This window comes from Corapipo altera, unplaced genomic scaffold (assembly GCF_003945725.1).
Source record: "Corapipo altera isolate COAL_440 unplaced genomic scaffold, ASM394572v1 160, whole genome shotgun sequence".
In the NCBI taxonomy this organism is placed as follows: domain Eukaryota; kingdom Metazoa; phylum Chordata; class Aves; order Passeriformes; family Pipridae; genus Corapipo; species Corapipo altera.
The window spans coordinates 120,405-133,733 of NW_020885016.1; the positions used below are offsets into that span (position 1 = coordinate 120,405).

The 13,329-nt window shown below is 54.2% G+C and overlaps 2 protein-coding genes across 2 annotated transcripts in view; one reads left to right on the forward strand and one right to left on the reverse strand.

Moving 5' to 3' along the window:
- Nucleotides 1–11,746, forward strand: PCDH12 (protocadherin 12). The gene is made up of 4 exons (XM_027667650.1): nt 1–2,868; nt 3,346–3,440; nt 4,591–4,742; nt 9,682–11,746. Exons 1-4 carry the CDS (start codon nt 1–3, stop codon nt 10,044–10,046), a joined length of 3,480 nt encoding a protein of 1,159 aa, XP_027523451.1. The 3' UTR covers nt 10,047–11,746.
- Nucleotides 9,945–13,329, reverse strand: part of DELE1 (DAP3 binding cell death enhancer 1) — a 20,337-nt gene continuing 16,952 nt past the window's right edge. Inside the window, exon 12 of the mRNA XM_027667649.1 lies at nt 9,945–10,059. The gene's annotated coding sequence lies outside the window, so the exon portion shown is untranslated. The remainder of the gene's footprint in view (nt 10,060–13,329) is intronic.

Here is a 13,329-nt window from a genome sequence, read left to right on the forward strand (position 1 = left end):
ATGCGACGGAGGGCGGGCAGGCCCCCGGCAGTGCCCCGGTGCAGGGGGACACTGGGCTTTGCCAGCAGCATCCTCCTGCTGGGCCGTTCTGCCCTGCAGCTCCCGGCGCTCTGGTGGTACCTGTTCCTCTGCGCCGACGCCCAGGAGGTCGCCACGTTCACGGTGCAGTACCGGGTGTTCGAGGAGGTGCCACCGGGGACGGTCATTGGGACACTGCGTGAGCACTTTGAGGGGGATGAGAGCGGCGACACAGAGGAGACCTTTCAGCTGATGGAGACCCCCGGGAGGTTCCCTCTGCGTGTGGGCAGCGGGGACGGGGCGCTCAGCACGGCTGGGCGGGTGGACAGGGAGCAGCTGTGCCGGCACAGTGATCCCTGCTGGGTCTCATTCGACGTGCTGGCTGCCCAAAACCTGGCGCTGATCCACGTGGAGGTTGAAGTGCTGGATGTCAACGACAACGCGCCGCGGTTCCCCACGCCCAAGCTGGAGCTGGAGATTTCGGAGAGCGCGTCCCTGCAGACACGGATCCCGCTGGATCGAGCCCTGGATGCTGATGCTGGCCCCAATGCCCTCTGCTCCTATGCCCTCTCCCCCAGTGAGCACTTTGCTCTGGAGGTCATCTCCAGCTCTGATGGGATGAGGCATGCGGAGCTCGTCGTGGTTAAAGAAGTGGACCGGGAGCTGCACTCCTCCTTTGACCTCGAGCTGACAGCCACTGACCACGGGGAGCCACCAAAATCAGGTACTGCTTTAATTAGAGTCATTGTCCTCGACTCCAATGACAACAGCCCCATCTTTGCAGAGAGCTCCTTGACAGTGGAGGTTCGGGAGGATGCTCTGCCCGGGACCCTCCTTGTGACAGTCACGGCCACTGACCCCGACCAGGGTCCCAACGGGGAGATCGAGTACAGCCTGAGCAAACACGCGCCCCCCGAGGTGCTGAGCACCTTCAGTGTTGACGCCCGCACGGGCAGCATCATCCTGAAGCACCCTCTGGACTACGAGGAAACCCACACCTACGAGCTGGATGTGCAGGCCCGGGACCTGGGTGCCAACCCCATCCCAGCACACTGCAAGGTCCTGGTCAAAGTCCTGGACGTCAACGACAACGCTCCCGATGTCCACGTCACCTGGGCCGCGCGGGTGCCTGTGCTGTCCGAAGCCCTTCCCAAGGACAGCTTCGTGGCTCTGGTGACAGCCAGTGACCCTGACTCAGGAAGCAATGGGCAAGTGCTTTGCTCCCTCAGCCAAGGGGACGAGCACTTCAGGCTGAAGAGGACCAACAGCCACAGCTACGTGCTGATGACCAACGCCGCGCTGGACAGGGAGCTGCGTGCCGAGTACAACCTGACGCTGGTGGTGCGGGACCTGGGGGACCTGTCCCTGGCCGTGCTCAAACACCTCACCATCTGCATCAGCGATGTCAACGACAACGCCCCAGCCTTCGACAGGGCCACCTACGAGGCTGCTGTTGCTGAGAACAGCGAAGCACCTGCTTTCCTGCTCACCGTCCGTGCCACTGACCCCGACCTGGGCTTCAACGGGAAAATCACCTACAGCATCCCGGACTCCTCTGCTTCGGGTTTGGTCTCAGTCGACCCCACCACTGGGGATGTTTTTGCCCTCCAGGCTTTTGATTACGAGCAGGTGAGGAGCCTGGAGTTCCTGGTGACTGCGGAGGATGGAGGTCACCCCAAGCTGGCATCCAACATCTCCATCAGGCTGGCCGTGCTCGACCGCAACGACAACGCACCCGTCATCACCATGCCAGCGCTGGTGGGAGGTGCAGCCACGCTCTCTGTCCTGGTCAGTGTGGAGACAGGGTGCTTCTGGGTGGTCCCTGGGAACAGGAGCACCCAAGGGGCTGCAGCAGAGACCAACACAACACTCGCATCGTGTGCTGGCACTCCCTTCCTCTTCACCATCGTGGCCAGGGACGTGGACTCTGGCAGCAACGGGGCTCTCCGGTACGATCTGGTGGGGGGGGATGATGCTGGGCTCTTCATCCTGGACCCTCTCTCCGGGCAGGTCTTCCTCAATGCCAGCAATGCCAGCAGCCTGGCCGGCAGCGAGCGGGAGCTGCTGGTCCGGGTGAGTGATGAGGGGGACACCCCCCTGCACACCCTGGCCCGGCTCCGCTTGGTTTTCCGGCATCACGGGGCGTTCTCCAAAATCTCAGCCCAGGACCCCGGGTGGTTGAGCCTCCCCGTGGTGGTGGTTATCTGTCTGGCTGCTCTCCTGGGCGGGTGCCTTCTCCTCCTGGCTCTGACCCTGTCTCTGCGGAAGAAGGAGAAGAAGGATGGCATGGCCTACAACTGCAGGGAGGCAGAGGATGCCCACAGGCAGCAGCAGCTCAAGAAGCCGCCCAGGCAGATCCAGAAGACTGACATCCATCTCATCCCGCTGCTCCGGGGCCGCCCTCGGGAGGTTGAGCCCCCCCAGCCCTGCCAGGAGGATCCACCTGGCACAGCCCCCCCTGTGCCAGGGGGCTACCCACAGCCTCCCCTCCACCTCACCCCCACTCTCTACAGGACCCTGAGAAATCAGAGGACCCAAAAAGACTCAGAGGAGCAGCAGGAGACCTTCGAGCTGCCCATCCTGCAGCGCCGGCCCTGCCAGCCCCACAGACCCAAACATTTGGGGAAAGAGGCCGCGAGCCCCCCGGAAGCACCAAAGCACAGCAAGAGCCTGGTGAAGCCACCCATGGCACAGCCCCAGCTGCCACCCGAGCAGCCCGTGGGTGCTGGAGGGCCCGGGCAGCCCCAGCCCCACCAGCAGATTCTCCGGAGCCTGGTGCGGCTGTCGCTGGTGGCCCTGGCAGAGCAGAGCCCCACAGGGGAGTTTGCCATGGAGTCACCCCCAGTGCAGGTGAGAGCTGCCCTGGGCATTCTCAGAGCTGTGCACCCCTCCAGTCCTTCCTTTCATGAGTCTTGCCCACCCTGGGGTGGTGGGAATGTGCACCCTGATGGTCGTTGGTTGGTCTCCTTCCCCGGCCCTGGGCAGAGGTGCTGGGTGGGATGAACATCCACCCCACCACGGGCAGGGTCTCCCCACGCTCACCAGAACACCCTGGGAGCTGGGAGGGAGGGTGTCTGTCCCAGGGAGAAGGGGACAGTCCCGTGCTCCCGTTCCCAGGGGAGTGTGTGGGCAGGGAAAGGCAGGCAGATGGCGCAGGGGGGCCAGGTGGGCTCCCGGCCGCTTGTTTTTCCTCCTGCCCGGGGCTGCCGAACCATCTGCAGGAGGAGGAAACGCTATAAAAAGGCCGGGGGGTCCGCGGGGACGTCCTGGCAGGAAGCAGCTTGAGTGGCGACCGCCGGGGCTCAACAGGCTTTTCCTGCCTTACAGCAAATCTCCCAGCTGCTCTCCCTGCTGCACCAGGGCCAGTTCCAGCCCAAAACAAACTACAGGGGAAACAAGTACACGGCCAAGAACGGCAGCAGGTAAGGCTGCATCCCGGCCCTTCCCTCTCCCACACCCCCTTCCCTCGTGACTCTGCTGCCTCTGCTTCAGCCTCACCAACCCCAACAGCCTCCGAGGGCAGCACAAAGCCTCACGCCCTGAGATTGGGCAGGTAGGTCCTCCCTGCAGGGGATGGCCGTGCTCCTGTTGGTATTCCACTGCCCTTGGCCTCCTTCCTGGGGCACCTTTGGCAGTTCCATCCTGTCCTTGCCAGGGGTTCCAGTGTAATGGACAATGTAAGGGAACCAGTGGGTTCCAGTGTAATGGACAAGGACACTCAGGAGCACAGAGGGTCCCAGCTCTGGAGGCAGCAGTACAAGGATGAGTTTTCCCATGGTTTTGGGCACTTTCTTAGAGATGCTGCTGACTGTTGACATGAATTTGGGGCACCTCTCCTTGTGCCAGGAGGCAAGAGAAGGAAACAATGCCAGTAGGTATGGAAGAACTGAGATATCCCAGCTGTGTGCCAAAGATGTTCCCAGAGCCAAACTTCATGGTGTTCCCATTAAATTATGCTGTTGACATCTCTGGGTGAACACTCCTGAAGATGCCAGATGTCCTCCCATCCACACCTGCCCAAGCCATGGGCAGACACAACTTTCTCCACCTTTCTCATCTGCATCTTCTGAGGATGGAGAGGGAGGGACAGTGGGTCCAGGGCTGCTGGGTCAGAGCTGTGATGTTCCTCACCTGGTCCTGCAGGTGGGAAGCTCCTCTGAATTTATAGGGAGGAGCCAGCTCCCTGTTTGCTATGGATATGCCCTGGAAGTATTCATGACCAGGCTGGACAGGGCTTGGAGCAACCTGGTCTAGTGGAAGGTGTCTCTGCCCACGGCAGAAGGTCTCTATGATGAGCTATAAGGTTGGTTCCAACCCAAACCATTCTGTGATTCTATGATCTCCTTGAAGAAGAACAAAACCCCATCTCAGGGAAGAAATGTATAGCAGCCCCTTGTGTAACCCAAACAACCCCCAAATGGATTTTTTAGTGGGGACTGAAATCACTGTGTCTTCGGTTCTGAGAGGGTGCCCACACCCCCTCCTTGGGTCATTTTGTGGGGGACTGACACAAACACCTTCAAGGGGCTGTGGTGGGAGCTGAAGTGACTCGGGTGCTGTGTCCCCTGGCAGGGCTGCAGGGCTGGACACTGACTGCCAGAGCACGAAGGACAGCGGGCACGGCGAGAGCGAGGCCGAGGACCGCGACTCCGACAGCGGCTTTGAGCTCTCGGTGCCACAGCTGGTGGGAGAGGAGCTGGAGACCCTCCTGGAGCCACAGGCAGGTGAGGTGGCCTCGCCACTGGGAGCACGCTGGGGCTGGTGGGGGTTACGGCACTGGGGTCTCCTCAGATAACACACTAACCCCATTCAGGAGGTCAAACTGGCTGGCCTGGGGACATCTCGTCTCCTGGAGTGGCTCTGACAGTGGCAGATGCTTGGGACAGCATGGCTGGACTATCCCAGGCTTTCAGTACCAGGCAGTGCCCAGCAAAAAGGCATTTGCTGAGCTTCACGTTGGATTTGTTCCTGTGTTTATGGAAGATCTCCTTTCCTGTGGATGTCTCTGCTGTTGTTTAGCTGGTGTGTGAGGCTGAGCTCTGTTGTTGTGTAGGGGTGAAGTCCAGTTTAACATTGCACTTGTTGATCTGCTTCCCACCCTGACCCGAGCCCCTCCTTTTCATGGTCTCCTAGTCCATGCAGAGTGAGAAAGGTGGAGAGTTGTCCTTGTCAAGCCCCATCAGGCTCCCCTTTCCTCTAATCCAGTCTCATCTCCGGTGACCAACCTGCTGCTAATTTTAGTGTCTCTTTACTAAGATGTGGTGACCAGAATTGTGTCCAGTGTTTAGGGGCCACTGGGGGTATAAGGAGGTTTTCTGGTTTGTTCTTCATTCCTGTCCTGCCCAAGCTCCCCATGAGCTCTGTCACCAGACTGTTGAGGTGACTCCCAAACCCCTCCTCTGCATGGTGGGAGAGTCATCAGTACATATGTTATTCCCTGGGACAATTGTCCAACAGTTGGTGACACAGAAGTCCACCAGGCACGTGTTACTCATGGCTCTCAGCATTATTAGGTCCTTCACAACCCTCTGCTTTTGGGTGTTTCAGTAGAGTCAACACCAACACTGTCCCCTTCTCTATGTCATTTATCACTGTGATGATATTTATCACTCTGGGACTCTGCTAATGACCTCTCTTGGTGGGGAAGATTAATTATTCCTACCCTCACTTCCCAGCTTTTAACACACATTAGTCCCTGGCTGTTGATTCAGGGACAGCTCAGGTCCCTGAGAGCCTGGCTGGTGCTTTTCCACCAGCTCAGGTGTCCTCTGTCATCATAGAATTGAATCATGGAATGGTTTGGGTTGGGAGAGACCTTAAAGATCATCTCATGCCACCCCCTGCCATGGGCAGGGACACCTTCCACTAGCCCAGGTTGCTCCAAGCCCCGTCCAACCTGGCCTTGGACACTTCCAGGGATCCGGGGGCAGCCACAGCTTCTCTGGGCAACCTGTGCCAGGGCCTCCCCACCCTCACAGGGAAGGATCTCTTCCTAAAATCCAATCTACCCCTGCCCTCTGGCAGTTTGAAGCCATTCCCCCTTGTTCTGTCACTCCATGCCCTTGTCCAAAGTCACCCAGGACTCTTCATCCAGCCCTTCCAAAGACTCCAACAATTTTGCAAAACACAATTCCCTGCCTTGACAGTGTCACGTTGGTTCCCTTTGGAACAGCACCTCCTTGTCCCTGTGCTGAGCCAGGCACAGGAGGATTTCTATGAATCTGCCTGCACCAGATTCACCTTCACACACTTAAAAACTCCTGTCACAATTTCTCCTTCCCTTCCTCTGATCCCTGTTCATTTGAAGCAGTAGTTAACCAACAGCAGCTAATAAACCAGGCAATTTCATATCTGAGTTCCTCTGGCTCTCTGGGGTGAATACCATCTGGGCCTGACATTTTCTACATGTTCCTTTTATTGATTTGTTCTAAAAATCTCCTCTACTGGCATTTCAATTTGAAAGAGTTGGGCTGACTCATGTCCTGTAGCAGAAATTTCATTGTGGAAGAAGAGGAACTCGTTGAGGTTTGCTGCTGGGGTGGTTTTAATTCCAGAGTTGGGCATTTTTGGTGCTCTTCCTTAGGGAGAGAACCTGCTGCTTCTCCCCATTTGCCTTCCTGCTGTTTTGTTCTGGTAAGGAGTAAATGAAGGAAAGGCTGGGTGAAATGAGAGCTGAAAGGTTTTTGGATTTAAAGGTCCTGCAGCCAAGGGCAGGGAGTGAACAGGAGCCCACGTGCATCTCATGGTGCACTGACAGGCACCAATCCCATTAAAGTGATCTCTGTCTGGATCCAGTCCTGCCCACAAGGAGCATCCTAGAAAATCCATGCTGTGGTGGGGCAGATCCATGAAATACCATCTCACATCACTCTTGGATCTGGTAGGAAAAAACCGTTTTGCCAAAGTACTGGAACTTCACAGAATCATTAAGGCTGGCAAAGCCCTCTCAGACCATTGAATCCACCACCCCAGCACTGCCAGGTCCACCACTAACCCCTATCCCCAGGTGCCACATCCACGTTTTTTGAACGCTTCCAGGGATGATGATTCCACCACTTCCCTGGGCAGTGCCCCACCACCCTCACAGGGAAGAATTTCTTCCCAATATCCCATCTAACCCTGCTGTCTGTCAGTGTGTTCTCCCTTGTTCTATCACTCCATGCCCTTGTCCAAAGTTATCCAGGACTCTTCATCCAGACCCTGACAAGTTTGCAGAGCACGATTCCCCATCATGACAATGTCAAGTTGGTTCTTTTTGGGAAGGAACCGTGTTCCATTTCTCAGTGAATGCCAGCAGGGAATGCTGAGGCTGTGCCCATGTGGCATCCTGCTGGCCATTCCCAAGGAGGCTGCCCTGTTCCAGTGGTGAAAAACCCTCACCATGAGCCCAGAGCTTCCCGAGAAGGCGACAGGGCGCAGACGCCAGAGCTGCCGGGCTCCTTCCTCCTCTCCCAAACACAAACAGAGAAGTGGACTTGCATCCTGAGAGGGAGGAAGGAAGCTTTGCTTGTGCTCAGGAGTATCCTAACAGCTGGCTGAGGCTGTCTGGGCCTTTGTGCTGTTCCCAGCAGGAGGAACTGTGGGATTAATCAGTCCCAGGCAGCTCTGGGGTTGTTTATGCTGCGGGATGAACTCGGCCCCCTCTGTTAACGCCGACCCCCACCAGCCAAGCACAGCCTCTCCCAGCAGCAGATGAGAGATAGAACTTTATTGATGATAAAAACAACCCCTGCTCTCAAAGCACCATTAAAACAAGGCAGTAAAGAGTTATTAGTCAAATTAAACAAACCTAATCAAAATCTTTCATGGCCACAGGACCATCAGCCCACGGAGCCGTGGCTCTCCTGGCAGGGAGCAGACTGGTTGTGTCCTGCTCCAGAGCTGAGGCATCCAAATATTCAGGGAATGCAGTGGCTTCTTGCAGACTGGGAGGAGAAAACTGGGTGTTTTAGAGCAAAACTATGGGGCTGCAGCACTCTTGGGTGATGTGTTAAGGAACAGTCATTGTGACTGAAAGAGTACTGAGATTGCAGAAAGAAATCCTGGAAGTGAAGCAACGCAAAAGAATTTTGGGGCTTCATCTGAAACAAAAACCTAAGTGAGGTACTTGCCCTTCTCTCCTTACCAGGTTTGAGTCCCAGCTCTCACCCCCATTCCACGCTAGGAAAGCAGTTTTTCAGAGAAAAAGGACTGGTTGGCTGAGGAAGGAGCCTTGTCTCAGTCACTGGGGGGGGACCCTGTGTCCCGGGCTGGGAGAGGATACTGATTATCCTCTGGAAGCAGCAGGATAACTGCATCAGAATGGAGACCCTCCTTCCAGAGGTCACTGTACAAGTCAGAGCCACACAATTATTAGTGACACCAGCTCTGGCCACCCTGGGACTGCTGTGTTTTGTTACCAGACACCCGTGACTTGTTTTACTGCTCTCAAAGTGTTTCACAAACCAGGTGGTTGCCTCCAACCCCCAGGGGTTCTGGGATATGCTTTGGGAAGGAACAACGTGGGGCTGGAAGGCAGCTCTGTGCTCCTCAGCACGGACTCTTGTTTACCAACTACCTCAAAAAACAAGAACCCCCGTTTCCTTTCCTGCCGTCTGACGGGGAAGCTATTCCAGGCTCTCCCTGCTATGGGGTCCTTCCTTTCTTTTCCAGGAGATGTTTATTCATGGACAGTTGTAACCACTTCTTCTTTTGCCAGCACTATTTTAAGCCTAAAGATTTCCTTTGCCGGTGCTTGTCTCCTCAAAATAGTGGCAGGTTGCAGCAGGGCCCTGGGGAGCACTTGCTTCCTTAGGAGCAGTAACCCCCACTCTTGGAGTGTCCATCATGTCGTCCTGGATCACTCCTGCTTTCATCCCCAGAGTTTTCCCTGCCCTGGTGTCATTCCAGCTCCTCTCTCCTGGATGGATAATCAGATTTGTGTGTAATTCTCCTAATCATGTCTCGCCAGACCCGGTAACAATACCATGGATATGCCTTCATACCTTGACCAACACACTGGATGATTCCATTTCTGGGACAAAATCACGTTACTGGTGCACTAAGGAGCCTGCCCCAACCCCCAGCCCAGGCTCCCACTGCTCCTCAGCTGTTTCCAATCGAGGAACAACCACTTTATAGCTCAATTGTTTGTTACTAGTGCTCAACCACCCAGCTGTGCATTTTATAATCCAGAATTTCATTCTGCTATTATTGTTTTCACAATAACCCATTTCTTCTCAGTCTCAATCTGCCTGCTTAGCAGCAAATTTCCCCCCTGGAGTGACCCTGAAGGGAAGTCCACTATCTTTGTGTCCAATACTTCCCCCTTGCAAGCTTTCCATTGTCAGCTCCCCTTTAGCCAGTCCTAAACCCTCCCTCTCTCTGGCTTTGCTAACAATTTAGTGAAGTGCCACTCCAGGCTGCAACAAATGAGGAAGCAAAGTGATTCTAATGGTTATTACAATAACACAAAACAAAAAACCCCAATAGTTTTAAACCAGTTCTATTTTGCTTGGTTTTACTAAGCTGCTGGGTTGTATGATTTGGTAGTTTCTCTCTAGACCTGTTTACAATTACTTCTCTCAGTGATTTCAGATCTTCTCATTAATCAATAATTTTATTTATTTGATTTTTTTTCCTCTCTTCTCTCCTGTGGTCTCCTCTGCTCCCTGTCTCCCTCAGAGCTGGCCCTCAAGAGGCTCACAGCTGCAGACCCAGCGTGGATGGCCCGGCTCTCCTTCCCCCTCACCAGCAGCTACAAGGACAACGTCTTCTCCCCCGACAACCCCCACTCCTCTCAGGAGGAGGAGGCTGCAAGGCAGGAGAAACCAAGGACCTTTGAGACCTTTGGCAAAGGTGCTGGGGCTGACTCCAGCGCTGCTGGGACGAGGCTGACCAGCACCTTCCTCTCGGAGATGAGCACCCTCTTTGAAATGATTCTGTCCCAGAAGGTCCAAGTCCACAGTGAGACAGGCGCGGGGCTCCTGCGGCAGCTGTCGGCACGTGGGAAGGGCCTGGGGCTGGAGGACAGTGCTGCTGTTCTGTAGGTTCTGCTGGTGCCTGTGAGAAGGAGATGGGAGTCAGACAGAGCTTTGGGTGCACACGTGGGCTCCAGCAGGATCACTGTATTGCCCGTGTCTAGACAATCACAACAGGCATGGTCCTTCCTTTGCCTCACCCCATCAACTTTCTCCATCACTGATTTCACCTTGTTTAGTTGCCCTCTACCTGCCTGTCCTTGCCTTCCTCCCCTTCCAGCCTCCCAGCACACTCAGGTCACCCCTTCCTCCCAGGACAGGCTTTGAGGGGATGGGGGTTGTTGGAACAACATCACAGCAAGAAACGTCCACATGATCAGACTGTGCACCACGGACGTTCAAATACCTGTCATGGACTCTGACATGTGCTGCAGAGTTGGGCTCCAGGATTTCAGTTATTTAAATAAAACTCTTTTTTTCTAACATTATCCTCTCTGGAACAAGGTGCAGTGTAGCTGACAAACGTGCAGGAAGCTTGGAATGGCAGCTGGGAGAGGCGAGGATGTGCCTGTTGTCTCCCACTGATCCTTCCAGCTTTTGTGGTTCTACCACTGTGAATTTGCATTTTGTTAAACACCCCAAAATCAGCACTGGCATCTCTCCTACGGCTGCACCAGGTGCTCACAAATTCCTTCCTCATAACAAATGGATGTGGCACTCGGTGCTCTGGTCTGGTTGACAGGGTGGTGACAAAGGTTGGACTCAGTCTGGGAGGTCTTTTCCAACCTTAATGATTCTGTTCTATTTCATTCTCTTTGGAGGCCATTGGATTTTGGAGCATAGTCCTTATCCAGAAGCAGACAACAGATGGCTGGAGTCTGCCAAAGGTAACCTGGGAAAAGGGAAGCGTGAAAACACTGTTTTGAAATATTCAGTCTCCAGCTTCACCCTTATTATGGGTTTTCACTTTGATCTGTCTGTGTGTGAGCTGTAAGACAGTTTTGGGATAATTGCATGGGTGGGAAAACTAAGATATTGGTAACAAAGGAGGAAGCACACAGGTGTTTGTGCTTCCCCAGGGCGGATCTGCACTCACAGAGAATGGGAAGGCAGCTGCAGTGCATCCACAGGCTCCCCAGCAGTGTGTGGATGGCAGGGAAGGGATTTTGGATCCTGCACACACGGGGGACTCTTCCCTGTACCAGAGTTTGTGCCTTCCAGCTATGGTATAAAACACCAGAAAAGATTTGGGGCATGCTGGAGAAGGGGCTGTGTAGGTGGGAGGGGGGTCAAAGATGGGAATGAGGGTGAGCATCACCTCCCTGCCAGCACTGCAGTGTCACTGGTGACACAGGGCACTGCTCTCACCACTTTGCCTGCTTCCCTTCACATCTTCACAGCAAAAACACTGCTCTGACTTCACCACAGACACCCCAGCTCACAATGTGTACAGGGCCAAAGCAGATTTGCTCATTTGCTGTCACATCAGGGGTCTCTGGGTGATATTTCTGGCTTGCATTTTGCTGTTAAGTTGAAAAAGAACAGGCACCACGATCCTTGACCATCTCAACAGTGTCCAACCCGTGTTCTTTTCCCTGCACCTGGAGGTGACAGTTCCCAGCTTTAGGTGTATACACAGCACCAGACAATCATACAGATCATTTACAGCAGAGTAAATGAGAAAGTTATCCCTTCCTCTTGCTCTTGGAACCAAATGACAAGAGCAACAGAGTAAGATTTCCCCAGGTGGACTGTTTAACACCCAAAATATCCACTGCTGTGTTTGGAGCCTCCGAAATGCTTGCACAGATGAGCCCATCTCTGGCATCTATACACGGATGGGTTCGTCCTGGGTTTGCTAACAGAAATCTCTTGCTGGTTTGTTTTACAAACAAAACAGGTTCCTGCACCAAAACAATGACAGGGAGCCAAATTCCAACTGAGCTGCAGCTGTGCAAACCACAAGGGAAGCATTCTGGGACTGAGGAGATGCAGCCCTGTGGGAGCATCTCAGGAGCACACGGAGAGGACAAACCTCACACCTTCCTCTGCAGAGTTGCTTTGATGTGCCTGTTAAAGGACAATCTTTACACCGAAATACCTTATAATAAGCAAATTAAAAAGGAGACAAATTCCTCCCTCTTGGCTCAATTTCCTGATCCTGCTTTCAACCCCCCAGCCCCTGCCCCGAGCTGCCCAGTGCGTAAGCACGCTGTGGGTTATCACAGCATAGGAAATCCACCCCAGGAATTTCCTGCTAATTGTATCCTGCTTGATAAAGGAAATGGTCGAAGAAAGCTTGGTCTGAGCAGAGAGACCAGACTAGAAGAACAATCAGATGTGCTGAGGGCTAGCTGTGCCCCTCCCTTGCTGAATGGAGACCACAGCAAGTTCAGGATGGGGCCATTGCCTTTGTTTTCCAGAGCCTCATCCATAGAGCACCAAGCACCACGGCCACAGGAAGCTGGGCAGTTTGCACAGATGCCCTTGAACCAGTTTAAACTGGTGTGGACAAATGCCTTTTTCCGGATCCAGCTGCCCCAGTGGAAGGAATTATCCCAGCAGCTGCCTGCTGCTGCCTGCCAGTGGTGCCTTCCCGCTGGGACCATCCCTTATTCACTGACTGGAAACGAGCTGGCGTGCTCAGCAAACATGTCCAGTATAAATTTTGAAGCAAACCTTGCTCACTGTGACTCAGAGGGTGGTACCCATGGGAGCAGCTCACTGCCAGGGCTGAAGGAATGACAACTGGGGACTGAAGGCCCAGTGCAGGATGGCTGAGGGCAGCTGTCACTCTCACTGGTACAGGTCATATCCCAAAAAACCTGTGTCCTAATAATGAGAATTCACTCTCTTGCTTGCACAGGTTTGGAAGCAGATTAAATTGGCAACGTAGAGCTGAGCTCAGACTGTGCTGGTAGCAGAGCCACTGTGGGAACTTGCCTTCAAGAGACAGCAAATTGCCTCAGAGAGTGTGGGCCAGACCCATCACAGGGTTAGTTGCCAACATCACCATATGGTGGCTTGTAAACCTCACTGGGGGACTGTGCAGGACATGCAGGGCTACTGGAATTATAACCCCAAATCACATCACAGTGAATGGTCGCTGGCAGAGAATGGTTTGGGTTGGAGGAGATCTTAAAGCTCATCCATGGGCAGGGATACTTTCCACCATCCCAGATTGCTCCAAGCCCTGTCCAACCTGGCCTTGGACACTTCAGGGATGGGGCAGCCACAGCTTCTCTGGGCAACCTGTGCCATGAGTCTATACATTGCTCTATACAGAAATGTAGGTGCATAAAGCAACATCCTTGTATTGGAAGGTAAGAGGATCAGATGATATGGTGGTGTA